This window comes from Chrysochloris asiatica, unplaced genomic scaffold (assembly GCF_000296735.1).
Source record: "Chrysochloris asiatica unplaced genomic scaffold, ChrAsi1.0 scaffold00050, whole genome shotgun sequence".
Taxonomy (NCBI): Eukaryota; Metazoa; Chordata; class Mammalia; order Afrosoricida; family Chrysochloridae; genus Chrysochloris; species Chrysochloris asiatica.
In genome coordinates this window covers 1,253,069-1,281,014 of record NW_006408568.1, presented here as the reverse complement: position 1 = coordinate 1,281,014, position 27,946 = coordinate 1,253,069, and the positions used below count along the sequence as shown (strand labels likewise).

General features: G+C 45.4%; 1 protein-coding gene across 1 annotated transcript in view; it reads right to left on the bottom strand.

Moving 5' to 3' along the window:
* Nucleotides 1–3,878: 3,878 nt before the first annotated feature.
* SCNN1A (sodium channel, non-voltage-gated 1 alpha subunit) overlaps nt 3,879–27,946 on the bottom strand; it is a 29,643-nt gene continuing 5,575 nt past the window's right edge. Inside the window, exons 2-12 of the mRNA XM_006862666.1 lie at nt 20,810–21,071; nt 17,055–17,245; nt 12,742–12,845; nt 11,220–11,383; nt 10,691–10,789; nt 10,349–10,466; nt 5,548–5,626; nt 5,376–5,433; nt 5,154–5,209; nt 4,920–4,995; nt 3,879–4,432 (exon numbers count right to left, since the gene is read on the bottom strand). Of these exons, the coding sequence (XP_006862728.1) occupies nt 4,052–4,432; nt 4,920–4,995; nt 5,154–5,209; nt 5,376–5,433; nt 5,548–5,626; nt 10,349–10,466; nt 10,691–10,789; nt 11,220–11,383; nt 12,742–12,845; nt 17,055–17,245; nt 20,810–21,071 (1,588 nt within the window). The 3' untranslated portion in view covers nt 3,879–4,051. The remainder of the gene's footprint in view (nt 4,433–4,919; nt 4,996–5,153; nt 5,210–5,375; nt 5,434–5,547; nt 5,627–10,348; nt 10,467–10,690; nt 10,790–11,219; nt 11,384–12,741; nt 12,846–17,054; nt 17,246–20,809; nt 21,072–27,946) is intronic.

Below are 27,946 nucleotides of genomic sequence, written 5' to 3'. Positions count from 1 at the left end.
CATCAGAAGAGGTGAGATGGTAGGTGTTTGCAGTTCATTAGAGATGAAGCTTTATCCCAGGTTCTGCCCATCCCAGCAAAGGACAAGAAACTGGGAAGAGGGCATGCAGTAAGGAGTAGGGGAAGGCTGAGTCTGTAGCAGAGAGCCAGAGAGCAGTGGAAGGCAGGTTGAGCCTGAGAACTCTGCAGAAGAGAGGATTGTGACACCATCATTTCCCCTCACCAGCTTGAATCTGGGAAAGGGAAGTCAGAAGTCATCACATCGGTTCCTGGTCATGACCCTTTCTACCTCCCTGCTCCCTTTTCCCAAGATTCTTTCTCTCCTTGGGCTCCTCAGGACAGGGAGATTGTAATAAAGGTGAATAAGACTAATATAACAGGTGAGGTATCCCCAAAGATGATGAGGAAGGGTGACATCTGGGTTCTAGGACTGGTGCTGGTGTCTGAGTGGGGAACTGGAGGGTCAGAAAAAACAGACATTCTATACAGCTGTCCCTTGGCCTCTCCCTAACCCTGTTTCTCCTTTACTAAAGCTGGGAGGATGCTGTTTGCTCCTGCCTCTGTGATGACATGAGAATGAGAATATACAGGTTTTGAGGTTCCAGAAGAAGCTGAACTGAGTCTTACCCTCCCCCACCAGTATCTAGCAATTGATGGATAGATGGGGAAGTGGGCAGGTGATGATACCATATTGCTGCTGCGTAATCAGTGGGACTCAGCAAATGGAGGCAGAGGATTGATTAATGATGATGGAAACAAAGTTGGGAACGAAGGTGGTTCAGAAGTTGGGAGGGGGGCAAATCTTTTCAATCACTGTGTGTTAGGTCCCTTCCTTCTTCCAATCAAACATGGTGATGAGCACAGAACAGATGCTAACAGCACCCACAGAGCACCCAGAACTAGCAGAGCAGACCAGCTGTCCTTAACTCTCCCTCATGATGTGTCCCTTACATCACCTCATAGTCATTGAGCAATGAATAAGGAAGACCACGGAAGAATCGATACATTGGAATTATGGTGCTGAATATTGAAAGTATCATGGACTGCTAGAAAAACAAGCAAATCTGTCTTGGAAGAAGTAAAGCCATAATATTCTTTAGAAGTGAGAATGGTGAAACTTTGTCTCACATACTTTGGATATGTTGTTAGGAAGGACCAGTGCTGGAGAAGGGTATCATGCTTGGTAAAATGGAGAGTCAGTGAAGAAGAGTAAGACCCTCGACAAGGTGGATTGACACAGTGGCAGCAACAATGGGCTCAAACAACAATTGTAATGAGGGCGCAGGACCCAGCAGTGTTTCATTCTGTTGTGTGTAGGATCACTGTGAGTCAGAACTGACTCTATGGAACTTAACAACAAGCAGCTATGGTCTTTATGGCTCCCAGGTAAGTGGATGTTGTTGTTGTCGTTAAGTGCTGTTGAGTAGGTTCATAGCGACCCCATATAGGGTTACCAAGGAGTGGCTGGTAGGTTTGAATCACCACCCTGATGGTTAGCAGTCCAGTGCTTATCTAACAGCAATGTTGTTGTTAAGTTCCTTCCAGTCAGTTTCAATTTATAGTGACCCTATATAAGGTTTCCAAGGAGCAGCTGATGGTTCTGAACTACCAACCTTGCAGTTAGCAGTTCAGTCAGTATCCTACAGCACCATACCAGGACTCCTATCCAACAGCGATGTTGTTGTTGTCAAGTGCTGTCGAGTCAATTCAGACCCATAGCGACCCTGTATAGGGTTTCCGAGGAGCAGCTGGTGAAGTTGATCCACAGATCTTGTGGTTCAAACCAACTTTGCAGTCCAACTCATTAACCCACACCAAGATCCCATCAACAGCAATGTTGTTGTTGTTGTTGTTAAGTGCTGTCGAGTCAGTTCTGACCCATAGCGACCCTGAACAGTATTCCCAAGGCTGTAAGTCTTTACGGGAGCAGAAAGCCTCATCTTTCTCCAGTGGAGCAGCTGGTAGTTTCGAACTGCTGACCTTGCAGTTTGCAGCCCTACACTACCAGAGCTCCTTATCCAACAATGATAGAGCTGTGCAAATATGCTTGTAGCCTACCAGGGAGATTGTATAGCTGTAAATGCAGTGTATAGCACCCTTGAGGGGACGGGACTGTGCAGATGAGGTATATGGAAGCTTAACATGAGGAGTGGTCAGTTTTGCCATCCCATTAGACTTGAGATGAGCCATGCCAGAGGCAGAAGGGGAAGCCTCACTCCCATTAAGAGAGAAGAACCCCAAGTGAAACATCTCCTTTGGACCTGAGATCCCTGCACCAACCCGATGTGATCCAGGAGACAAGTAGCTATCACACCAAAGATGGCAAAAGATCAGCAAAGGCAGCAGAAGCAGAAGGCAAGCAGGAGATGACGCAACGGGCTTCTCAGTCCACGGAGCAAGAAATCTCAATGTCTTCTGGCAAAAGGCTTGCTGAAGTGGGGTTCCCTGACCCATAGTGTGAGGAAGCTAGGTGCCTTTGAGCAGAAGACTTACTGGTGGACTGGGATACCTTTCAGTACCTATTGGCACAGTTAAGTGCTTTGTAACACTTGTCTGAGCAGGGCAGAAGCCAAGGGCCAAAAAGAGACATTCCTGCAGGCCTGGCTGAGAAGACGTTGTCCTGACCGAAGAACTGTATTCTGAGCATTTCTGATCCTCAGTTGTAACCTATTAACTTTCCTAATAAACCACATAATCATGAGTATGGTCTGTGGGTTCTTGTGTGGCCATTACAGCAGATTAGTGAACCCAGCAGAGAAGTTGAGAGTGCTGTGGGCAGGAGGATTGGTGTCAGCATTGGTAATGGTTAGACAATGGAGGCATGTCTGACCCCTGTCTCATGGGAATCAGCCTTGGTCTGATGCTGGTGGTGATTCTAGCTCCCCCTTGAGAAGTTAGAGGAGGTCACACACCACTCACACACCATTTTGCAACCCTGAAGAATGATCATTTCCATGATAAAGTCAAGGAGCATGGAAATCTGTGCCCTCTCCCTCTAGGCCTCCCAGGAGTCTAGGCTCCCAAGAACTTATATTCACCCCTCCTGCCTTTATGATGCCTCCATCCAACTCTCTAGACATTTTTTATGCAACAAACATTTATTGAACATCTACCTACTTGCTCCAGGGCTAGGCCCTGAAGATACATAAATGAACAAAACTCAATCCCTGATCACAGGGAACACCCTCCCGGAAAGCATAATATACCAATAGATGGTACAGTGTTTTATGGGAGCCCAGGGGAAGGGGAGTGATCAATTCCAGAGAAATCAAGATGGAGCAGAAGTCTTCACAGAAGTGCTGGCATGTGAGCAGGGTTCTTAGGTATGTATAGGAGCTCACCATGAGTAAGTGAGGAAAACTTCCAGGCTGTGTAATGAGCTTGAACTAATATGCTTAGGTGTGAGGGACACAGGGCAAAGGCACAGGCCTGCAGCTGCATGGGGGCATAGAGTAAATAAGGCTGGAGAAGTTCTAAGACTGACTGAGAATGGCTATGCCATCGTTACATTTGGACTGCTCCAGTCCCCGCCCTGGGGAATCAGGGAAGGGGAATTGCCCAAGCACAAACAAAGGGGGCTTTCGGGTGGGGTTCCCCACCCAAGTTCAAGAAGAGGAGCAATGTGACCAGGCCAATCCAGGGCCAACTTCAGTTGTCTTTGGGTAGGAAACCTGTGCATGCCTTTGTGTGCTCTTGTTTGTGTCTGGTCCTCAGTGGTTGCCTAGGAAAGCTCCTTGCCAAAGCTTCAAGTTTGGCTTGGCTAATCCAAGAAAAAAGGAATCTTGTCTGCAGTTAGGTGGGAAAATCAAAGTGCTCTAAATGCAGAAGCAGGCTCAACAGGGCAGGAGCTGGGACAATTCTGGGTCACTGCATTGAACCCTGTTCTCTAGGGCAATTTCCTGAGTCCCTTCCCCACCTTGGTTCCCTCTTCCACACCAAAAACAATTGGGAAGCTCAGAGAGGAAGTACAAAACGTCCTTTCATCCAACCAAGGCTTGCCCCCTCCCACCAAGGGAAACCCCTGCCTGGGTTGGGGGACACTCTCCTCTCCCTCAGGGCTCCCCTGCAGTACAGACAGAGAAGCTGGGCTCTGCTGAGCCTAGTGGAGATGTGTGGAGACCTAAGGTTGCATAGGCAGGTGGAGGGGCTGTCAGGGCTGGGTGGGCAGCAGGGCCAGGCTGAGATGGAGAGGGAGATGTAGGGTGAGGGCAGAAACGTGAGGGGAGAGAAGAAGCTGGAGTGGATGCCACTTCCTGGGCACCCCTGCTCCCTCGGCCTGGAGACCAGTATCGGCTTCGGAACCTCCGGAGCAGCATGAGGAATGTGATGACCAGGAGGTCAAAGATGAGCTCTGCCATCTCCACCACAGACAGCACCGAAGAGCCAAACCACAGGCTCCACTGACTGCCCAAGTTGGACAGGAGCGTGACCATCTGTGAGAGGGAAGAAGCGCACTGACCACTGGGCAGAGAAGCTGTGCTCCAGCTCCACAGCCCCTAGTCCCAACCAAGACATCACCCTTTATCTCTAGGATTCACCTACCCCACTCAGTCTCTGTGTCCCCCTGGACTCCTTGTTTCTGCTCCTCTCCCTTGGGAGAGGGAGAGAGCTTCTGGTAGATGCCTCCAGGGAAAACTGACTATTGGGCCACAAGCTCAGCTGAAAGTGAGATTTGTCTCAAGGGCCTTCTCCCCACCACCTGACATCTGCATCCCTCCCACCATCTCACTGCCCCTCAGCCTGAGCTCCCCTTCTCCCAACTCTCTCAACCTCATAGTTGACTCCTTGACCCCATTTCCTTGGTCTCCTATCTTAGAGGCCCAAGCCTTTCTGGCCCCACAAAGGCAACCCTTCTTCTCCATGACAGCCACCCTGCTCAGACACCCAAGAGAATCACTGACTCCGGGAAGCAGGACATACTGTGACAGAGGGAGACTCGGAGTTGGTTTTGTAGTTCAGCTCCTTGAAGAAGATGTTGAGTTTGGCAACTCCATTTCTTTAGCGTTGGGGAAAACATGGGAGAAAATAACAAAGGATAAATTTTCACACTTTCATAAACACTTTCTTCCAAAAAGATGTACTAATTAATTCCTCTTCCATGATCTGTTCCCTCCCAAGATGACTTTCCAGGGCAGGGACCAGGCTAGGACAGACCTTTTGTTGTTGATGGTGTAATTATTCTGTCGGGATAGCATCTGGTAGACCCAGTCCTGGAAAAGAATGGGGCATTAGTGTGGTTACTCCTATGCTCTTTAGAGTTATGGGGTTGGGGAGTTGGGTCAAACATACTCCATATACAGATGCCCAGAGAGGACCACAGCATTATATACACACACTCTCACACATTCTCCCAGATCCCTCCCTTTCCCACTTTACCTGGGATGTCACTGAGGGCCACCGTGAATAACCAGCAGACAGCTGGTAACTGGTCACACTAGAGATGGAAAAAGGTTTGCAGTGTTGCAGAGTGGGGCTCTCCCACTCAAGTTAGGTTCCCTGAATTCTACTCAGACCCACCTGTGACCTGGAGGGAGGCACACTCACTCACCTGCATGGCTTCCGGCATTTGGTGAAGCAGCCCAGACTGTCCATGGAAAAGGCAACCTGGAGCTTATAGTAGCAGTACCCTGTGGGTGGTGCAGAGAAGTGCCTGTTTCCCTAGGGCACCACAACCTTCTCCACCCCATACCCTAGAGGTCTCCACTTATCTGCCAGGTCCCTGAGCATCTACTTCACAAGAGCATCATATAGTATTACAATGGTTCTCATGAATATTCATAGAAAATCAAAAAACATAAGAAATTCAGCTAAGACGGAAGACAAATGCAGGGTACACCTTTGTGAAGATGTATGAGATATGGTCAAAACTTAAAAAGTCAAAAGCAAAATGGGAACAACTGCTGTGTAAGAATAATGGGAGTAAACCACAAGAGATGCCACTTCACCATTATCAAAAGACAAATAACAACAATAGTTGGCAAAAATGTAGAAAAATTGAAACCCTCATATAATGCTGAGGGGGATATGATATAAAAATGTGCAGCCATTTTGGAAAAGAGTCTGGCAGTGCCTAAAAAGGTTAAACATATAGTTACCATGTTGTTGTTGTTAAGTACCGTGGAGTCGGTTCCGACTCATAGTGACCCTGCACAGAGTTTCCAAGGCTGTAAATCTTTACAGGAGCAGAATGCCTCATCTTTCTCCCACTGAAAAGCTGGTAGTTTCAAACTGCTGACCTTGAGGTTGGCAGCCCAACTCGTAACCACTATGCTACCAGAGTTACCATATGACCCAGAAATTCCACTCCTATGTATAGGAAAGAATTGGAAATATATACCCACACAGAAATTAGACCAGCTTTCATAGTAGCATTATTTATAGTAACCAAAAAGTAGAAACAATCTGAATTTTCATCAATAGATAAATGGGTAAATACAATATTATTGAGCCATAAAAACAAAGTTCTGATGCATGCTAATGGATAAACCTTGCAAACACTGTAGCGTAAAAGAAGACAGTCACCTGAGGACTCTAGACTCATGGAAAGAGAAAGGCTGTGTGCTGGCAGGCAGGAGGCTGGCTTGCAAATTGTGCCCTTTGGTTGTTTAAACAATTACATATTCCTGTGTGTTTTTGTGTACCTCAAAAAAAAAAAAAAAAAAAAGAGGGGATAGAGGAAAAATATTGTTAACCAATGGTGCATGGAGGGGATTTTAATCATTGCAATGAAACAAATACAATTGGTTGAGTGCAAAACCAATGTTCTGCCATGTAACTCATCACTCAATTCACAATAAAAGCTTTAAAAAAAGATTTACAGCCTCGACAACTCTATGCAGGGTCATTATGAGTCAGAACCAATTCCATGACACACCATCACCATCACCAATCCTAACCCTTAATTTATATCTTAACCTGATTATGTTGTGCTTTTTTTGAAAGCTGTAACCTAAGCACACCTTACCCAATGGGAACTATCCCTACAAACTAAGTGTTTTAACACAAAGCTCATGATGTACTTTATTTACGTAGTCATCACAGTGACTTTGTGGAAAAAAGTAAATGCCTCAGCCCATAAAAAAAAGAAGGCGGCAGTCACAAATGACCAGGTACTGATCGCATGAGTCCATTGATAGGAAATGTCCAGAGAGATACATCTATAGGGACAGAAACAGATTAGCAGTTCCCAGAGCCTGGGGAGAGAATGGGGTACAGTAGAGGGACTGCGGAGAGACTAATGAGTATAGGATTTCTTTGGGGGATGACGAAAATGTTATAAAATTAATTGTGGTGGTGATGGTTGCACAAACTCAGAGAATATACTAAAAACCACTGAACTATATACTTCAAGTGAATGAATTATATCTCAATAAATTGTTAACACACACCCCCCACCAAGTAATATATTGCTTAAGGTGTACTGAGTTTCTGCTAAGGGTAAAGAAAAAAAATCTAGAAATGAATAGTGGTGATGGATGCACAACATAGTGAACATAATTAGTGTCACTGAATTAATTGTTCATGTAAAAATGGTTGTAATTGCAAATGTTTTATTATATATATCTTACAATATTTTTTTAAACCTCAATGAAATATTGCTGTACACCTACTAGAACGGCATACACAAAAAGATTAACAATGTCCATTTTTATGAGAATTTTGATAGGTTGTTATTATGACTCCTGGTGTGATCAGCACTGCACTGCAGACCATAAAGTCGGTAGTTCAAACCTACCAGCTACTCCCCAGAAATCCTATACAGGGAACTGACTAGATGGCACTTAACAACAACAACAACCAGCACATATTGCTGGTGGGATTGTAAAATGGTACAATCTCTATGGAAAAGGTGTGGCAGTTTCTTGTCAAATAAAACATACACCTTATCTTCAACTATTCCTCTACAAAGCATATACCAAAACAGATGGAAACCTAGACAATAGGGGGAAAAAGAGAAGAAGAATCATCATGGATTTCCCTCCCCATTTCCCAAGTAAGATTATTTCATCATTCTTGCTTTTAGTCACTCAACCCTCCCTCTTACATCTCCCCCTATCTGGGAGACTCATTTTCTAACCCAGATCCCTACATCTAAAGCCCTGGCCGTGTAGTGGGTTACGAGTTGGGCTGCTAACCTCAAGGTCAGCAGTTCCAATCCACCAGCTGCACTCCACAGAAGAAAGATGAGGCTTTCTGCTCCTGTAAAGATTTAGACTCAGAAACCAAATGTTGTTGTTGTAGTTGTTAAGTGCCATCAAGTTGGAGTCCACTCATAGCAAACCTGTATAGGGTTTCTGAGGAGCAGCTGAAGAATTTGAACCACCAGCCTTGTGGTTCAGACATTGAAGTCCAACACATTAACCCACAACGCCACACCAGAACTCACAGAAACCATCTATAGGGTCGCTATGAGTTAGAATCAATTAGAAGGCACACCACCACCACCAACAGAGCTGGGGATGTAAAATTAGGAAGAATGGGAAACAGCTGGGTCTTTTTCTCTGGCGAGTAAGCAAGCAATCCTTAGAAAACTCAACAGACCTTAGTTCCTCACCCTAGTCCTCACAACTTCCCAGCTATCAGTATTGTTTATTTTTCTCTCATAGATCTTCTTCAAACTCACAACAACTTATCAATAATTGTCTGGAGATAAGGGTTAGTAGGAGTCCTGGCTCTGCATGTCCTGGGATGTGTCATGTTTTTCAGTCTCACCCTTACCCAAGGACCTAAGTTTGCTCATCTAGGAAAGGAAAAGGTGAGGCAAGATGGCCTCTGAATTTTGCTCCAGTTCTGATGTGCTCTGATCCTCTAAGGTCAGAGAGACAGGATGTGGGAGGCAGCGGGAGACAGGAAGTAGAGGCAGGAGAATGAATAGGGCCTGAGCAGTTTTAGGGAAGAAATGAGGCAGAAAGATAAACAGACAGAACCAAGATGGGGAAGTGCGTTAAATTTGGTGAAACAGTCCTTCAGGAGGACGGGAGACAGACGAGATGCCTCCAAGTTTTCGGTGTCCATGGTCATGTTTCCTGAGGAGTCTGAAGGCTCTCTCTCTCCTAACATTGGCTGCTGGCCCACCTACTCCTTCGCCCACTCTGAGGAGGGCTGGGCCCAGGGGAAACTTAGAAGGGGGAACCATGGGAGGTCTGGTCTGCTAAATCAGCCAAGGCCATCTCTAGCAAGATAAGCGTATGTGTGCAGGAATGCAAACTCCCGGAACTTCTATATTTTTTTGGTTGGAATTGGCTTTATCTCTCAGCTTCCTAGTATGCAGTTTCCTTGCTGAATAACTCAGCTGAAGTGGGAATAAAGAGGGAATTGTCTCCCCTAGATCAGGATAAGGAGAAGATTCCAGTGCTGGCCACACTTTTGTGATTGTGTCTTCCCACAGGTTATTGTTGTTGTTACCTGTACAATTAAATGTATACAGTATATGTTGTTGTTATGTGCCGTGGAGTCGGTTCCAACACATAGCGACCCTGCACAGGGTTTCCAAGACTGTAAATCTTTATGGGAGCAGAAAGCCTCATCTTTCTCCCGCGGAACAGCTGGTAGTTTCAAACTGCTGACCTTGCGGTTCACAGCCTGATTCGTAACCACTGCGCTACCAGAGCTCCTTATACAGTATATACATTATAAAAATAAAAAACCACTGCCATTGAGTCAATTCTGATTCACAGTGACCCTATAAGGGGTTTCTGAGCCTGCACAGCTTTATGGGAGCAGGTAGCCTCATCTGTGCTCCTCAGAGTAGCGAGCAGGTTTGAACTACTGACCTTGTAGTTCGCAGCCCAACACATAGCTCACTATGCCACCAGGGCTTCCTGTGTACATTATAGAACATATATAAAATGGTCAGGATTGAAATCAATACATAGAACTTCTAATATTTTCTTCCCGTTCCTTGTCTTGTTCCCCCTCCCTGCTCCACTATGTCTTGGAGACCAGCATACTAGAGGCCCCGAAAGGTGTTGGCAATAGCCATCCCTGCTAAGCTCCCAAGGGTGCGCTGGGAGAGTTGTCAGTAGAGTGGTAGAGCATGGGCTGAAACCTTAGTGAGCAGAGAATGACTGACCCCTTCCTGCTTGAGATTTCCCTCATGTGTTCTTCCTTCCTTTTACTGCAGGTTATTTTTAAATGGGTAAAATTTGACCAACACACAGAAGTTAAAACAGAAAGAGAGGGAAAGGAGAGGGACCGAGAGAGAGGTAAACAGAGACACAGAGATAAGGGCTAAAAGGTGACTATGAGAAGAATTCATCTGGGCTGGTGGGAGCCAGAGGCCATCCCCACAAAAGAAAGGAGAGCACTTGTTGGAAAGTTCTGAAGTTGGATGGGGAGGGGCATCTCACCCCAGGATCTATGCTTCCAGTAGTCACAGTACTCCACATCCTGGGGCTTTGGGTAGAAGATGTAGGCACAGCCACACTCCTTGATCATGCTCTCCTGGAAGCAGGAATGAATACACACCTGGAAGAAAGAAGAATGAAGAGGAAACGGGGTTCAGGCCTCATGGACTGCCTCACCTTCCGACCCACACAGCCCACAAAGGGCAGGGCAGGACAGGACAAAAATTCTCTGCACTGCACCTCCAGCCCTCTTTCCACAAGCTCCCCACCATGGCCCACCTTCATCCCCCATCTCTGAAAGACAAACACTCTACAACCTTGACTGCCTGGCAGGTGGGGCCTCACCTGCTGAGTGTAGTTGGAAGCGTAAAGGTTCTTGACAGGGATGTCGCTGCCATTCTTGGTACAGTCACCATAGTTGCCCCCAAGTCTGTCCAGGGCTTCCTATGAACCCCCACACCAAGAGGTCAGAACTCAGAGCCAATGGCCCAGACCATGGCCAGGATTATGTCTTCCCTTAACTCCAGAGGTATCTCATACCCTGCCAGCCTCTTCTACCAGCTAACCATCTGTAAGCATGTGCTCCCAGCAGCCCTCAGTGCCCATCTCAGTACCACTTCCAAGGGTTCTGGGCCAGAGAGCCATTTCTAAGCATCCCTTGACCCTTTCTCAGCACCTTCCCACCCAAAGTCCACTCTCCAGTGTCCTACCTCCCAATGCCCACTCTGCCAGTCCCTTTGTCCCTCATTTCTGCCCCCGAAGGCCTCCACATGATCTCCCTCCATAGTCTTCTGGGTTTCAAGGTCACCTCCCAGACCCTTTCCAATCTGGGGCTCTCCTCCCAAGTTTCCCAGTCTTCTTCATGCATCCTTGCCTTCTTCATGCTGATGGAGGTCTCCACACCAGGGCGCAAGTTAAAGCCACCATCATCCATAAAGGCAGGTTCATCCTGCCCATGCACCATGACCCTGGCCCCTGTCACTGTGGAGAGCAGTGGGATGAAGTCATTCTGCTCTGTTCGCAACACCAGGGAGAGGCCTGGGGGCATGGGAGGGGTGGAGAGGGAGAGAGAAAAAATCATAGAGAAGAGTTAGTCTGTGGGAACCCACTGATCCATCAGCCTACTCTCTAGTGGTTTGAGGAGAACAAAAAGCCAGAAATATCTACAAATGGATTTAGCAACCTCTGAGTTGGAGTCAAATGAGCCCTGGTGATTCAATGGCTAAAGCACTTGGCTGCTAATTGAAAGGTCAGTGGTTTGACCCCACCAACTACTCCACAGGATAAAAGACCTGGCAATTTGCTGACATAAAGATTCTAACCAATCAAATCCATTGCCATAGAGTCTGTTCCAGCTCATAGTGACCCTATAGGTTATAGTCCAACTGCCCTGTAGGGTTTCTTTATGCAAGCAGATGGCCACATCTTTCTCCTGCAGGGTTGCTGCTGGGTTCACTTGACAAGTGCATCACCAGTACTCCTTCTGGAAACCTATGGGCCTTCTGGGAAACCCTATGGGCCATGTTAGTTATCTAATGCTGCATTAGTAGAAATAGCATAAATGGGTAGCTCTAACAAACAAATTGATTCTCTTATAGCTGAGGAAGCTAGAAGTTTGAGTTCAGGGTGCTGGTTCTAGGGGAAAGTTTTCTGTCTTTCAGCTCTGGGGGACGGTCCTTGTCTCTTCTGAGTTTTTGTCCTTGTCTCTTCTGAGTTTTTGCTCCTGAGCGATCTTCATGTGGCTTGGCATCTCTTTTCCCCAAACTCTGCTCTATTTCCTTCTTGAATCTCTTTCATATCACAAAAGAGATTGGCTCAGGTTATACCGGATACTAATTTGGTCTCATTAACATAACAAAGGCAGCCCATTCCCAAATGGGATTACCACCACACATATAGAAAGTAGAATTTGTAACACACATTTTGAAGGGGAAACAATTCAATCCACAACAAAACAGTTCTACTCTGTCCTGTTGGGTGACCATGAGTCAGAATCGACTTTACAACATCCAGTAACAGAGCTGGCATATGGAGGCAGGCAGGAAGGCTTGGGACAGGATTCCTATCAGGTCTGGAATGGACCAAGTAGTGCCCACAGGGGGAAAAGAGCAGGGAGAACTCCTCCTAGGATAGAGGTAGGCATGTGTTAGTGAGACTCAGAAGGCACACAGCATCTCAACCAATGGGGATGTGAGCAGAAGTGTATCTAAGGCCTGGAAGGTCTGGCACATGCCCTGGGTACCACATGAAGGGGAGTGCCAATGAGGAGCTTCCACCACCAGCTATGAGAACTCATTAAAAAATTTACAACTAATTGCCATAGATGGGCAGATGGAAGTGAACCCAAGGCCAGTAAATGTAGGCTGGGTGGTGTGAGGGAAGGGGGAGTTGCTCACCATTGTTGATCCCAGGCAGGGAAGACATCCAGAGGTTGGAGTTGTTCTTGTGATTGAAAGTGTAGCAGTTCCCATACATCAGGTGGTAGGAGCGAGAATAATTCCTTGTCAGGAGAGAGAGTCAGAGAGGAAGGTGTAGGAATCAGAGGGAGTAGGGAGGTGAAACAGGAAAATCTCCACTCCCTCAAACTCCTGCTGCACATACGTCTTTCAGAACCACCTGTTTCCTGATCCCCTACTACAAGTACGTGCCGTACCACAACTGCATCACAGAAAAGGAAGCTAAGGCTGAAAGAGGTCAAGCAACGGGTCCAGAAAGATACAACCAGTGATGATGAACCTGGGACACAAACCTTGTGCTCTTCCTACCAAACCATCCAGCCTCATTAGCCTTGACTTGCAGGCTGCCTTGTGGCCTCTCTCGTGTACTGGGTTGCATGATGAAAATTCTTGTAGTAACTTCTCACATGTCTAAGTCTTGGTTCCCTGACTGAATTGTGAGCCCCTTGAGGACAGGAGCCACAGCTTTCTCATCTCTATTTACTCTCTTAATACCCTCTCAGCTAACTGCACAGTTCTTCCCTTATAACCAAAACCAACACCCCACTGCCATCGAGTCAATGCTGACTCATAATGACCCACTGGATGCTCTGCAGGAGAAAGAAGAGGCTGTTTGCTCACATAAAGACAACCTCGGAAATCCCATGGAGCTAATACCCTATATGTATTAGCTGTGAGGTTCAAACAAATTACTTATTCTCAGTACCGCAACTTCCTCATCTGTAAAATGGGGATAATAAAAGGACTTGCCTCTAAGTGAGATTTAAATTATGCTTAGAATCATGCCTACTAAATGTTGTTGCCATAGCAACCCTGCACAGGCTCTCCAAGGAGCAGCTGGTGGGTTTCAATTGCTGACCTTGTGGTGAGCAGTCCAGTGCTTATCCTACAGCACCACACCAGGACTCCTATTAAATAGTAAGAGCTATATAAATTTACTAAGGAACTCTGGTAGTATAGTGGTTATGAGTCGGGCTGCTAATCTCAAGCTCAGCAGTTTGAAATTACCAGCTGTTCCACTGGAGAAAGATAAGGCTTTCTGCTCACATTCCAAGATTTACCACCTTGGAAACCCCATGCAGGGTCACTATGAGTCAGAACCAACTTCACAGCATACTACCACTACCACCATATAAATTTACTATGGTAGCGTAGTGGTTACGAATCAGGCTGTGAACCGCAAGGTCAGCAGTTTGAAACTACCAGCTGTTCCGCAAGAGAAAGATGAGGCGTTCCACTCCCGTAAAGATTCACAGCCTCGGAAACCCTGTACAGGGTCACTATGAGTCAGAACTGACTCCACGGCACATAACAACAACATCAACATTATGATTATAGGGATCCGGAATGGATAAAATTAAAAAGACAGACAATAGCAAGTATTGGGGGACATGTAGAAAAATTGGAACACTCATGCATGGCTGCTGGCACTATAAAATAGCAGCTCCTGAAATTACTAAACATAGAGTTACCATGTGGTTGTTAGGTGCCATCAGGTTTGGACTCATTGCAACACCATGGGACACATTAAAACTGCCCAGAGAGTTTTCTAGGTTTTAATGTTTACAAGAGCAGGTCACTAGGTTTCTTTCCAGCAGAAGTGCCACTGGGTGAGTTCGAACCCCAAACTTTCCATTAGACCTGAGTGCTTAACTGCTGCACCACTACTCATAGGTATACCTACAAGAACCTGGTACATGAATGTTCACAGCAGCATTATTCATAATAGCCAAAATGTGAAAACAACCCAAATGTCTGTCAATTCATGAACAGCTGAACAAAACATGGTATATTCATTCATATAACGGAATGTTATTTGACCATTAAAGGAAATGAAGCTTTAATACATGCTACAACATAGATGAATCTTGAAAACATGCTAAATAAAGGAAGTCTGCCATAAAAGGCTGCATACTGTATGATTTAATGCTATGGTGTGGTACCATAGGATAAACATGAGACTGCTAAACATAAAGTCGGGGGTTCAAACCTATCAACGGCTCCTTGGAAACTCTATACAGGGTGGCTATGAGTAGGAACTGATTCAACGGCACTTAACAACAACAACAATTGTATGATTCCTTATATGAAATGTCCAGAATAGGCAAATCCACAGAAATCTAGAAAGTCTATTAGTGGTCACTGGCTGGAAGAAGGAGGATAGGAGTGACTGCTCGTAGTCACTTTTGAGAGTGATGAAAATGTTCTAAACGTCAACGGTGATAATGGTTACATAACTCTGTGACTATAGTAAAAAAACCACTAAGCTGTATACTTCAAAAGGTGAATTTTAGGGTGTGTGAATTATATCTCTCTCAATAAAGCTGCTATTAAAGAAGAAAAGATTGTACTTACACCAAAAATACTCCCTGAGGTCTTCTTAAAACCGAACAATAGTTTAGCTAGTAAAGAATGTCCACGTTGAGCATCGTGCTCTTTCAAGATCTAGCTATATGGGATCCAAATGACAATAGCAACTTGAAAGATTAGATGGGAACTTTAGGTGTCAGTGAGGTTATGTTAAAGAGGGATGGATGGTTGCACAGCACCTAACTATGACAACAAGAATGTAGTCAGTGTCACTGAATTGCATATTTAGAAACTATTGAAATGATAAATGTTCTGAATCATAATTTTTAAAAAGCCACTGTCATTGAGTTGATTCTGACTTCTCGTGACCCTACAGGACAGAGGAAAACTGTTCACAGGGTTTCTGAGACTGTAAATCTTTATGGGACCAAACAGACTCATCTTTCTCCCACAGATCAGCTGGTGGGTTTGAACCACTGATTTTTCAGTTAGCAGCCCAGCGATTAACACACTGTGCCACCAGAGCTCCTTGAATCAGAATAGTGAAGTCCTCCTGTGGTTACAGATGGTTACAGAAGTGAAGGAAGGGTTTAAAAGACAAGAAGACAAATTAGGAGAGAGTTACAATCGTCCAGGTGAGGAAGGATGGGGCTCTGAGCTAAGGTGATCTAAGTGCCAAGAAAAAGATGAACTATGGACTGTCATTAATAACGAGGATGGGCACATGGGGAAGGCAGAGCCTGAGGACTGGGATGAAAACTCCAGGTGGGAAGGTCAAAAGGGGACAGAATAAATCAAGTGGCAAGTGTGGGCTGACCCAGGCTCAGGTGCTGCTCCTGCTATATTCCCCAGGTGTCAGCCTCTGTCCTCAAACAAACACAAAGACTAAAGACGGGAACAGAATTGTGTGCTGGGCAGAGAGGCAAGGGGAGGGGGTAGAAGCAGGTGACACCTGGCCCTGCTGCCATTGTCCAGTGACATAGGAGGGGAGGGTTCCCCATGAATTGAGGAGAAGTAGAAAGGGAAAGAAAGCGTAAGAGGGGCCAGATGCTACAGAAGGGAACCTCCCACCCTCCTCTGGACATTTCATATAAGGAATCATACACCTCCTTAAGTACAAAAGTAATGATACTCAACTTTCCCACAATACTTAGTGGCCTATGAAGAGTCCTCACATTTGTTATCTGTGTGATTGATTCTTGTAACTCTTGAGGGGATGTTACCATCTTTGTCACTTGAGTCAAATGTAAAAAGGATAGATCTTAAAATCTATAACCAGGGTTATAGATCTGTTTTCTTGGATGCATCCCAAGTGCTGAGAACAGTAATGAGCACCTAGCCCTCACATTCAAAATATTTGTTGAATGAACATTGAATGGAACACACACACACACACACACACACACACACACACACACACACGTGCCTCAACATTTACCTCCCACCCCGACACACACCCTTTATTTTATAAGCAAACTGAGGCTCTGTCGGGGAATGGGAAATGCTCACTATCACCTTACCAGGAAGGAATTCAAGTGTGGTCCCTCAGTCTAGAGCTCTTTCCATCACACCACTACTGCCTGCCTCATCTGAGAAAGGCAAGTATGGGAACAAGAGACTTCTCAGGCCCTTTTGAGCTTTGGTGCTAGTGAGAAAGAGGCCCCAGAAAAACAGAGACAAGCAGGCTTAAAGAATTCAGAACTCAAGGCCCAAGTTTCCCAGACCACCCCTATGGAGCTACCCCTGCAGAGCAGGCGAGGCAGAAGTCTGCAAAGGATTCCCACAGGACAGAGGTTTGGACCTGAGATCAAGGCTTTCTCCTTCCCTGCTGGCAGACATTTATTTCATCAACAAGATTTCCTGGCCCTTCCCAAGCTAGGCCTAAGGCTAGCCCAGGGAAGGGGGTTCTATTGGGAGCTCGGAACAAGACAGGAAGGACTCACGCCTGGTTGCAGGAGTTCTGGTTGAAGCGGCAGGCAAAGATGAAGCTGCCAAGTGTGTCCTCCTCCAGGGATGGTGAGCCATCAGGCACTCGGGACAGAATGTTGATGTAGTGGAAGCGGTACCACTCCCTCACTGCATCCACCCCTGATGAGTATGTCTGGTAGAAGCAGTCCGATTTGTTGTGGTTGCACTGGACAAAGAGATCAGAGGGTCAGGAGACAGGCAGCAGGGTAGGGCCATGGTAGACAAGAGGACTGTTAGAAAAGGGTATGGAGTTAGAGATGGGGATGAAAGAAAAACAGAGGGGGAGAATAGATCCGAAGAACATGGGATTAAGGGAGTGATGGGCAAAGGGAAGGAGTCCCTGGCTGGCACAAATGATAAAGCATTCAACTTATGTATTCAAGTGGTTAATGGTTTGAACCTACCCAGTGGTACCTTGAAAGAAAGGTCTAGTTACCTACTTCCAAAAGGTTACTGCCTTCAAAACTCTATGAATCCCAGTTCTCTGAAACTCATGGTTCAGAAGAGCCTCCGTGGTAACTAGTTTGGTTTGGGGCTGGAGAGAGGAGACTAGGAGCTGCAAACAGACGGTTGCTGGTGAGTCAAACCCACCAGCCACACCTCGGAAACTGTAGACAGGATCACAGTGAGTTGGAACCAACTCTTTGGCACTTAACAATAACAATAACAACAACAAAGAAGGACAAGGCAAGGAATCTTCTCTGTCATTTCACTGATGGAAGATTGAGGCATCAAGAGGTCTGTCCCAGCAGCAGGAACTGAAACTAGAACTCAGGTTTCATGGTAGAATGGCCTACTGGCACTAGAGGGAACCTCTCTATCTCCTTTTGTGCTTCCCCTATTTTTCTCTTACTCTCTCATATTTTTTACTGGCAGTCCCCAGTTACTAGAAATAGGTTCCTTGTTGTTGTTAGGTGCCATTGAGTTTGTTCCTACTCATAGTCACCCTGTATAGAGTTTCCAAGGAGCAATTGGTGGATTAGAACCACCAACTCTATGGTTAGCAATCCCAACAGAATGAAACACTGCTGGGTCCTACACCATTCTCATAATTGTTATATTTGAGTCCCTTGTTGCTGTCACTGTGTCAATCCATCTCCTTGGGGGTCTTCCTCTTTTTCCCCACTACACTTTACATAGCATAATGTTCTACAAGGGCTGGTCCCTCCTGGCAACATGTCCAAAGAACAAGAGATGAAGTCTCACCATCCAGACTTCTAAATACAGTATTCTGGCTGTACTTCTTCCAACACAGATTTGTTTGTTCTTTTGGCAGTCCATGGTATTTTAAATATTCTTTTCCAACACCGTAATTCAAATGCACCAGTTCTTCTATGGTCTTGTTTATTCTCTGTTCAACTTTCACATGCATATGAGAATGAAAATACTACAGCTTGGGTCAGGTGCACCTTGGTCCTCAAACTGACATCTTCACTCCTGAACACTTAAAGAGGTCTTTTGCAGATTTGCCTAATGCAATATATCATTTGATTTCTTCATGAGCATTGATTGCAGATCCAAGTAAAATGAAGTTTTTGACAATTTCAATTTTTTCTCCATTTATCATGATGCTATTTATTGGTCCACTAGTGAGGGTTTTCATTTACATGGATTTTCATTGAGGTGCATACAATCCATACTGAAGGCTTTGATCTTAATCAGTAAGTATTTTTAAGTCCTCTTGGCTTTCCTCAGACAAGGTGTGTATCATCTGTGTATCGCAGGTTTTTAATGACTCTTCTTCCAATCTTGATGCCATATTATTTGCATATTATTTGCTTCTTGTATTATTTGCTCAGCATACAGATTGGATAAATACGGTGAAAACATACAACCCTAGTACACACCTTTCTTGATTTTAAAACATTCAGAATCACCTTGTTCTGTTCTAACAACTGCCTTTTGGTCTACATACAGGTTCCTCATGAGCACAATTAAGTGTTCTGGAATTCCCATTCTTTGCAATGTTGTCCATAGTTTGTTATGATTCACACAGTCGAATGTATCTACAGAGTCGATTAAAGTAAACGTAAATATCTTTCTGGTATTCTCTGCTTTTAGCCAATATCTATCTGGCATCAACAATTATATCACTAGCTTTACATCCTCTTCTGAATCCAGCTTGAATTTCTAGCAGCTCCCTGTCAATGTACTGCTGCAACTATTGATGAATTAGCTTCAGAAAAATGTACTTGCATGTGAGATTAATGATATTGTTTGGTGATTTTTACATTCTATTGGGTCACCTTTATTTGCAATGGGCACAATCGGTTGACCAGGTAGTTGTCTTCCAAATTTCTTGGGATAGGTGAGTGAGCACCTTCAGTGCTATCCAGTTTGTTGAAACATTTATATTTGTATTACATCAATTCTTAGAGTTTTGGTTTTTTTTGTGTGTGGTTTTTTTTTGCCAAAGCCTTCAGTGCAGCTTGAACTTCTTCCTCCAATACCATCAGTTCTTGATTATGTGAGCTCAGTTCCTAAGTGTGTCTTTAAGTTGAATTTGTAAGGTAAATTAAAAATAAGATTCTTATTTAGCTTTACTTTACTGTAAAGATTTGCAGCTTTGGGGACCCTATGGAGAAGTAATACTCTGCCCTATTGAGTTGAAATCAACTCAAGGGCAGTGGGTTTTTAGGTTTTAGCACAAGAAAAGGTTCAATGTCTTTACAATGATGTTAAAAGCTACAAGTGCAACAAGTGAAGGTGATTGTGATGAAAAATGTGTGTAGGGGTTGGTTCAGACTCCTGGTGTGGCGCTGTAGGAACAGCACTGGATTTGGAACTACAAGATGGGCAGGTCAAACCCACCAGCTCCTCCTCAAAAAATGCTATGAATCAGAACCTACACCTCCTCTTAACAACAACACTTAACAGGCACTTAACAACAACAACTTAACAACAACAACAGGAGTTGATTCAATCCTTTCAAAGTGAGGGGAAATTTACATAACATATAAGGGCAAGTGCATTGTAATTCGGACTATCATGACATGAGCAATTGTTGGGTTTTTTCTTTTTTAAAAAAAAAAAAAAGACTTCACTGGTTGCAGATAAGTAAGGCCCAGAGGGACCAGGGAAACACGCCGCCCCCCGGAGGCTTCAACTCAGGGCGACCTTGTAAAGGTTTTCCTGGAGTCCTGGTGTGGAGCTGCAGGGTAAGCACTGGACTGTTAACCACAATTCTTAAACCGTCAGACCCCAGTTCTTCTTCACACTCACACTCTCACTCTCACTACCATCAAGTGGATACGTACTCAAAGGGACCTGCATAAGGTTTCCTAAACTGCAAATCCTTACGGTAACAGAAACCCTCATCTTTCTCCCGGAGTTGCTAGTGGACTTGAACTTCTGACGCTGAAGGTAGCAGTACGGTGACTAACCAAAAGCACCACCAGAGCTCCTCTCTACCACACTGGAGGGTCCTAAGTCCACAGTGGGGCATGGTGGGGGTGGGGGAATAACACGCCTGAATTCTGAAAGGTGCATTTTCTACATCCGATTTGACTCCCTGCTTTAAAAAGGCTCCACGTAAGAGACCCCACGAGCGGAGAGACAGAGAGATGTTGTTATTTATTTATTCACTTATTCATCCATGGCTAGTGAGTCTACGAGGTTCCGCCTCAGATCACTAGGCAACGGAGGCGGGGTCAGGGAATGGAGCAAAGTCCAAGCAGTGGGCGGAATCAGAGGGGACAGGAGTGAGTGGGCGTGGCCATCTGGGCCTTACCAGTTGGAAGCCGATCTTCCAGTCCTCCCTGTTCACTTGGGGGTTGTTGTCCCGCATGCCAGAGGCCGCGCTGCGGGCCTGGCGGGGACTGGGCGGCACCTGCAGGCGCTGCAGGGGGTGCGGCAGAGTCCTTCCGAGGTCACGGCGGCGGCGGTGAGGATGGGCTCCCAGGGTGTTGGAGCAGTTGTATTTGTACAGGTCGTAGAGCGTCTGCTCTGCGATGCGGTCCAGCTCCTCCAGCTCCTCTTTAATTTCAGTGTACCTGGAGGGCCGATGAGAAAAAGCGCAGAACTAGAGGGTTGGACTGGAGTCCTGGTGTGACTCTGTAGGATAAGCACTGGACCGCAAGGTCGGTTTGAACCGCAAGGTGGGCTGTGCAAACTCACCAGCTGCTTGCACCTTGGAAACCCTATACAGGGTCAGTTCTGAGTCGGAACTGAATCAACGGGCACTAACAACAACTACAAAGCGGAAAGCCTCACTTGTTTCCCTAGTTCATCCAGGCCTTTTTCATCTGTAACCAGTGAAGTCAGTTAGTTCATCCTGGAGAGCTGTGAAGCTAGTGGGTGCACATTCAGGTGCCCCCAGGGCTATCACTGGAGGGTGGGGGAGAGGGTGTAGACAGGTGTGTCTGAGGGAGAATGTGGAGGCGACAGGAGACAGCATTTATTGCCTTCAGTTTATTGCCAGGTGGAGACGCCAGCCCGTAGGGTCTCCCCTCCCACTTGCCCTTACCTAGAAGGAAACCTGGAACCTGTGTTTTCTTTCCCCAGGCAGGTGAGGGGTGGGCTTTAGCCTGGGCCCAAACTTTCCCAAGGAGCTGACCATCCTGCTCTTCACCCCTAAGGTAAGAATGAGTGGCATCTGGGCCAGTGTCTGCCACCAGGCACCATCCAAATCAGGGGTCCTCAACTCATTTAGAATCTCTTGAGGAACTTTTAAAATACAAGATATCACTCCTCCATTCCACTCGCAGAGATTTAGTTTAATGCGTTTCAGATACGGCCCAAACATCCTAAACTAATGCGCCAGACTGCAAAGCCATTTGAACTACAAGGTCGGTGGTTCAAGCTCACCAGTCGCTCCTTGGAAACCCTATACAGGGTTGCTATGGGTCAGAACCAACTCGACGGCACTTAACAACAGTCTAGTACAACTGTCTATCTAGTAGAACTGATGCTTTTGAGTTATGGTGTTGGAGGAGAATATTGAAAGTGCCATGGGCTTCCAAAAGAACTAACAGATAGATCTGTGTTGGAAGAAGTACAGCCAGATTGTTCCTTAGAAGCCAAGATGAACAGACTTCATCTCTCCTATTTCAGATATATCAGGAGGGACCAGTCCCTGGAGAAGGACATCATGTTTGGTAGAGGGTCAGCAAAAAAGAGGGAGACCCCCAATGAGATAGATTGGCACAGTGGCAGCAGCAATGGACTCAAGCATAACACAGATTGTGCAATTGGCACAGGACTGGATAGTGTTTCATTCTGTTATGTTATTAGGGTCACCATGGCTTCACAATACCTAGCAAAAGACTTAATGTTTAAAAATGAAATCATCCCTAGCAGGACTTTAGAAGTTATCTATTTAAATTATGTGCTTTGTAAAATGAACACTTAAAACTCTCAGAAGATTATTCAAGACAACAACAGTAAGGTGTCTTCCAAAACTCATCTTTAGCTTCAATATAATTCCACTAAAAATTTCAGCACACTAGTTTGAAGAAATTGACAGGTAGACTCTAAGATTTAAATGAGACTGCAAAGGATCTAGAATGGCCAACACAAGTTTAGAAAAAGAAGAGCAAAGTTGGAGGATTTATTCCACCCGACTTTAAGACTTAACTCATCACCACCTCCAAGCTGTGCTTTCTCTGGCCACATCACAATTCCCCATCAAACCCCATGCTGTCCTCATGTCAGGCTCTCCCTTCAGTGACTCCCCTGGCTCTTCCAGAGAGGCCTCTGGTGATCCCCTACATCCCCACCCACTCTACCACACCTCACCCCCTGTCTTCCAGTTTAATTGTCTTTGATTTTCCTCCCTTCTTCCAACCTTTAAACACACATCAGTGGCAAGGCCTCCAGAAAAGGGAGAGGTCAGGCTCCATACAGAAACCCCTCATTCTCCAACATCTACTTCCCTCCTTTCTTTTAAGGCAGGAAGAAGTACTCCCATATCACCCCTGAAGCATGAAATTCCTATAACAGGAGGCAGATCCTTTCAGGTGAAACCTAGAGCTAAGATTGACTGCTAGGTAAAACATACTTGCTGTGAGCCAAGAATTGTTGTTGTTTGGTGCTTTTCAACTTTTAGTGACCCCATGTGACAGAGTAGACCTGCCCTATAGGGTCTTCTAGGTGTACTCTTTATAGAAGCAGATCACCAGATCTTTCTTAAGGAGCTGTTAGCTGGGTTTGAACCACCAACCTTTCAATTAAACTCACAGACATTAACTTAATGCGCTTAACTAATGCACCAAATCCCACCTTTGACACTAATTCTATGCTAAGGATTAGCATAAAAACAATTCCCCAAGTGTGGAACTGGATCCAGTCCTCATTTTCCCCCTTTTCCATCCCCTCTTTTCTACCCTAGCCTCTAGGAGCTAAATCAGAGCTCACAAGTTAGGACACAGTCTTTTGGACTGCCAAATAGCTCCTATTGGCTCTCACTGACCTTGTGGTTTTATAAATTCACTGGAATGACTCATAATAGAGTATGCCTGTGGTACAGTAAGTTTACCTGATATGGCTCTTCTATCCCTAGCCTTTGTAACTCCCACAAAATGATTAGGTGGAACCATGTAAATAGGGTGTTCAAGACTCTAATGCAGGGATTGGTTAGTTTTGCCATTCCACTGGGTTTAAAATGAGGATCTCAAGACCATTAAGAAAGAAGGACCAGGACCAGAGCACATCCTTGGCCTGAGATTCCTGTATGGAGAAGCAGAGGCAACAGCACAGAAGAGACAGAGCAGCAGACTTCCCAGCCAGGGAACAAGTAAAGCTGAGTGCCTTCGGGCAGGAGGTTGGTGTACAGAATTGGGTATTCTTTGGACATTTACAGACAGAGCTAAAGGAACTTTGCAAAACTTGCCTAAGCAAGACAGAAGCCAGGTGTCCATGTGACTGAAAGGCTGAGGACAAGAGGGAGGTGTACCTGTAATATGACTGAGAAGAGATGTTCCTGACTGTCGAACTGCTGTATCCTGTTGTTTCTGATCCTGAATTGTACCCTCTTCACTTCCCTAATAAACCCCATAACTGTGAGTATTGTCTGTGAGTTCTGTGTGGCCTTTGCAACAGATTATAGAACTCAATGGATAAGTAGAGAATGCTTTGGTGTCAGAAGAGGAAAAAGAATGTTGGAAAGTGGAGGCCTGTGTGACTTTCAAGCCTTACAGGAATTGTCCCTGGGCTGATTTTGAGTTTGATTCTCCTTCCTTGTATAGTCAGAGGTCAGATATGGCCGTCAGGCCATTTCTGCAATACCATACTTGTTTTTAACTGCCATCAAGTTATCCCTGACACATGGGAACCCTGTGTGTTACAGGCATTACAGAGTAATACTGCTCCACAGGGTTTTCTTGGCTGTAACCTTTACAAAAACAGATCACCAAGCTTTTTCTTCTGTAGAGCCTCTGGGATTCACACTGCCAAACTTTTAGTTAACAGCTGAGTGCAAACTGCTTCTGTCACACAGGTTCTTTGGATTTATTATAACCAAAAAGGATACAAATAAAGAAAACCATGAGGTAAAGTCTGAGAGGAGTGCTCCTGTGAAGCTTCCAGATCCCAAGAGATGAGCTACTTTTTCCCACACACTGTCACCAATCAGAAAGCTCATCTGAGCCTCAGGGTTCAGTTCTGGAATCAGCTTCTTCACATAGTCATCATAGATTATATCATGCCTCTTTAGGATTATTCAGCATCAGACCACCAGGTGGTCTCTCTTGATCTGGTCTACCCCTATTCATTATCCTAGGGTGTTCCCACTCTTGGGCACCAAGAACAAAGGCCAAATTGCTTTCTGAAAGGTGATTACACACCGTGCAATACTAATGACATCAGATCTTGTCCTGCAGGCAGGGACCTGGCAAGATACTAGGTACTAGATAGAACCTAACCCAAAACTCACTGCCATCAAGTCCATTTCGACTCATAGTGACCCTGTATAGTGTTTCCAAAGCTGTAAATCTTAACAGGAGCAGAAAGCCTCTTCAGAAATCAGAGCAGTTGGTGGATTTGAACTGCCAACCTTGTCATTAGCAATTCAGTGCTTATCCTAGAGTACCACCAGGGCACCTTATGAGGTAGAAGGCATAATGAATACTTAGGAGAGGCTTCATCAAGACAGCTCTTCTACTTCTGAGTCATTCCAGCTCCTTGTGAGCCAGAAGGAATAATGAATACTCAAGAGTGATGTCATCAGGTGGTAGTCATTGCCCTCACCCACATGTGCTCTGGTAAATATGCCCACGTCGGAGGGTGAGTGAACTCTTGCACAATCCTTTTGGTTCGGCTTTCCTATCTCCATTTGACAGCTGAGGAAACTGTAACTAGGTAACTTCCCCAAGGTGACTCAGCTAGGAAATACTGGAACCAACATTTGAACCCAGGTCTTTCTGACTCCATGGCTCCTGTTTTCTACCACTTCTGCCTCTGACCTCAGGAGCAATTGAGATCAGGAAACTAAAATCTCTTTTCCTTGCAACTGGCTATTTCCCCTCTAGCCCTACTCTGTTCAAGATAGACTGGCAAGGTGCCAAGATACTGGGAAATTTAGGGGCTGACACCCCTGTTCTCTTCTCATTTGTATCTCACCCTCCCACCTCTTACTCCTTGGTGCCTCCCTCTTACAGAAGAGCCATGTTCATGCTGGATGCCTTGGGACTAGCCTGGGCCCCCATCCCGCCCACCTGGAGGCTCCCACTTGAGCATTCTCAACCAGCACAAGGCAGTTGGGCATGGGAAACACAAGGGCTTCCTCCTCTTCCTCCTCTGCCAGTGTGCATCCAGGGACCTACTTCAGCTCCTTCCTCCACAGACCACCTCAAAACTTTGACTTGACTTTCTTTGGCTCATTCACTGGCTCCATGCTTCTCCATATCTCCGCACTGTCAGCCTTGTCTCCCAGGGGGCTGTGAACTCAATGGAGTTGTTCTGTACATGGACCCTGTGAACTCAGTGTGTTCACAAGCAGGTTGTCAGGCCATATGTGGAGCTCAATCCCGATATCTGAAGGACAAAATATGTTCACAAGCCAATGATTGTTCAAAAGAGGATGAACAGTAAGGATGATAAAAGGTCTAGAAACCATTTCAAGGAAGGGTAAGTAGAAGAAACCAAGTTCTAATCAGCTTCCCAAGTTCATAGCCTAATCTTGTCACTTATTAGCTGGTTAGCCCTGGACAAGTTAGTTATTTTCTCTGTGCCTCTGTTTCATCATCTGCAAAAATAAACTAATAATAGTACCTGCTTCAAAGGGTGGTTATGATGATCAAATCAGTTAACAATAAAAAAGCACAGAGAACAGAACCTGGCAGTATACCAGTAAGCCAACTGCCAATGAGTTGACTCTGCCTGTGCTCCAAAGGGTTTTCAATGGCTGGTTTTTCTGAGGCACCTCTGGTTGGATTTGACCCTCCAACTTATCAGTTAGCTGAGAGCATTAACTGTTTGTACCAGCCAGGGACTCCTAGTAGGGTAAATACTGTTGTTTTTATTATCATAGCTGTAATTATTACGATTAGCAGTGCATTCAGCTTGGAGAAGAAAAGATTAAGGAGACACAGGAGAACTGCCTGCCAATTCACTACCTTATTGACTTTGTGGTTTTAAAGGAAAATTGAGCCTAAAGTCTAAATTCCAATTCTGACTCTTCCACTAGTAGCTGGGTGATTTTTGCAAAGTCCTTTAGGTTTCTCAGAGCCTATTTTCTCATCTGACTATGGGGCAGGGGGTGGGGAGTGGTGATGTTCTTTGCCCTCCTTCCCTAACAAGCTCACTATGGTAATGGACAAGCTCACTATGGTAATGGTTGGTGGTAGTGTGCTTCAGCATCAGTTCTGACTCATAGCAACCCTGCATAGGGTTTCCAAGGCATTAAATCATTACAGGAACAGAAAGCTTCATCTTTCTTCAATGGAAAGACTGGTAGTTTCAAACTGCTGACCTTGAGGTTAGCAGCCCGACTCATAACCACTATGCTACCAGAGCTCCTTACTATAGAAGGTACAAAATATGATAGTGGACTTTGTAAATCACAGTGCGGTTGTCATCAGAACTGTATTAGAACTGATAATTGTTGGGTAAGGGAAGGAGGAGATGTCTTTAGGGTTGCTCCAATGACACAAGCAGGACCAGAGGGTAGAAGTTATCACAACATAAACGGCAGCTTTGCGTAAAACAGAGTTTTCTAGCTGAAACAGAGGTAATTGCTGACAGGAAAAGGATTCAATCATTATGTCAGAGTGGGGGAGTCAGCTCTAAGATCCGGGCTTTCTTTCCCTGACAAGCCTGCCCCAGAGTCTGGTGTCTAGATTGCTTAGGGGTAGAGTAGTCTCCCCACCACTTTTAGGGACAGAGTCCTCAGCTCAAAGCCTTCCCCTGCCACCTCCCTGTTCCTTACAGCTTCTCACTTGGAACACTGACCTTCCTCACCCATTCCTGCTGGAAAATCCTCTTCTCTGCCATCCCCAGAAAGAAGATTCCATGACCGCCGCCGTTGTGTTCAAGAAGCCCATGCTCTGGGCTAAGTGGGACAGAGTTAAATAATGATGTATGCACAACCTTGGAACAACAGGGCTCTGGGATACAGGAGTTGAGACATGGTTGGAATGGGGAAAAGGGGGGAAATAATGTTAAGATGCTTGGCTGTCTTTTGAATATTAGTTTACCTGGCATATTATTATAAAATAGACACTTGAGGGGGAGAGAAAGGAATAGCCAGAAATACCACCATAGAAAGCTGGTAAGTCCATCTTCTGCCTATCACTGATTGGAATACCTAAAATGGGGCTACAATGTGCCCAGTGAAGGAGGCTTCCTGCGGAGCCTCTGCATTACATAAGACCATAGGTGGAATCTTGAACCACATCCAGAATCTTCTGAGGTAGGAAATTTCCACTTGAAA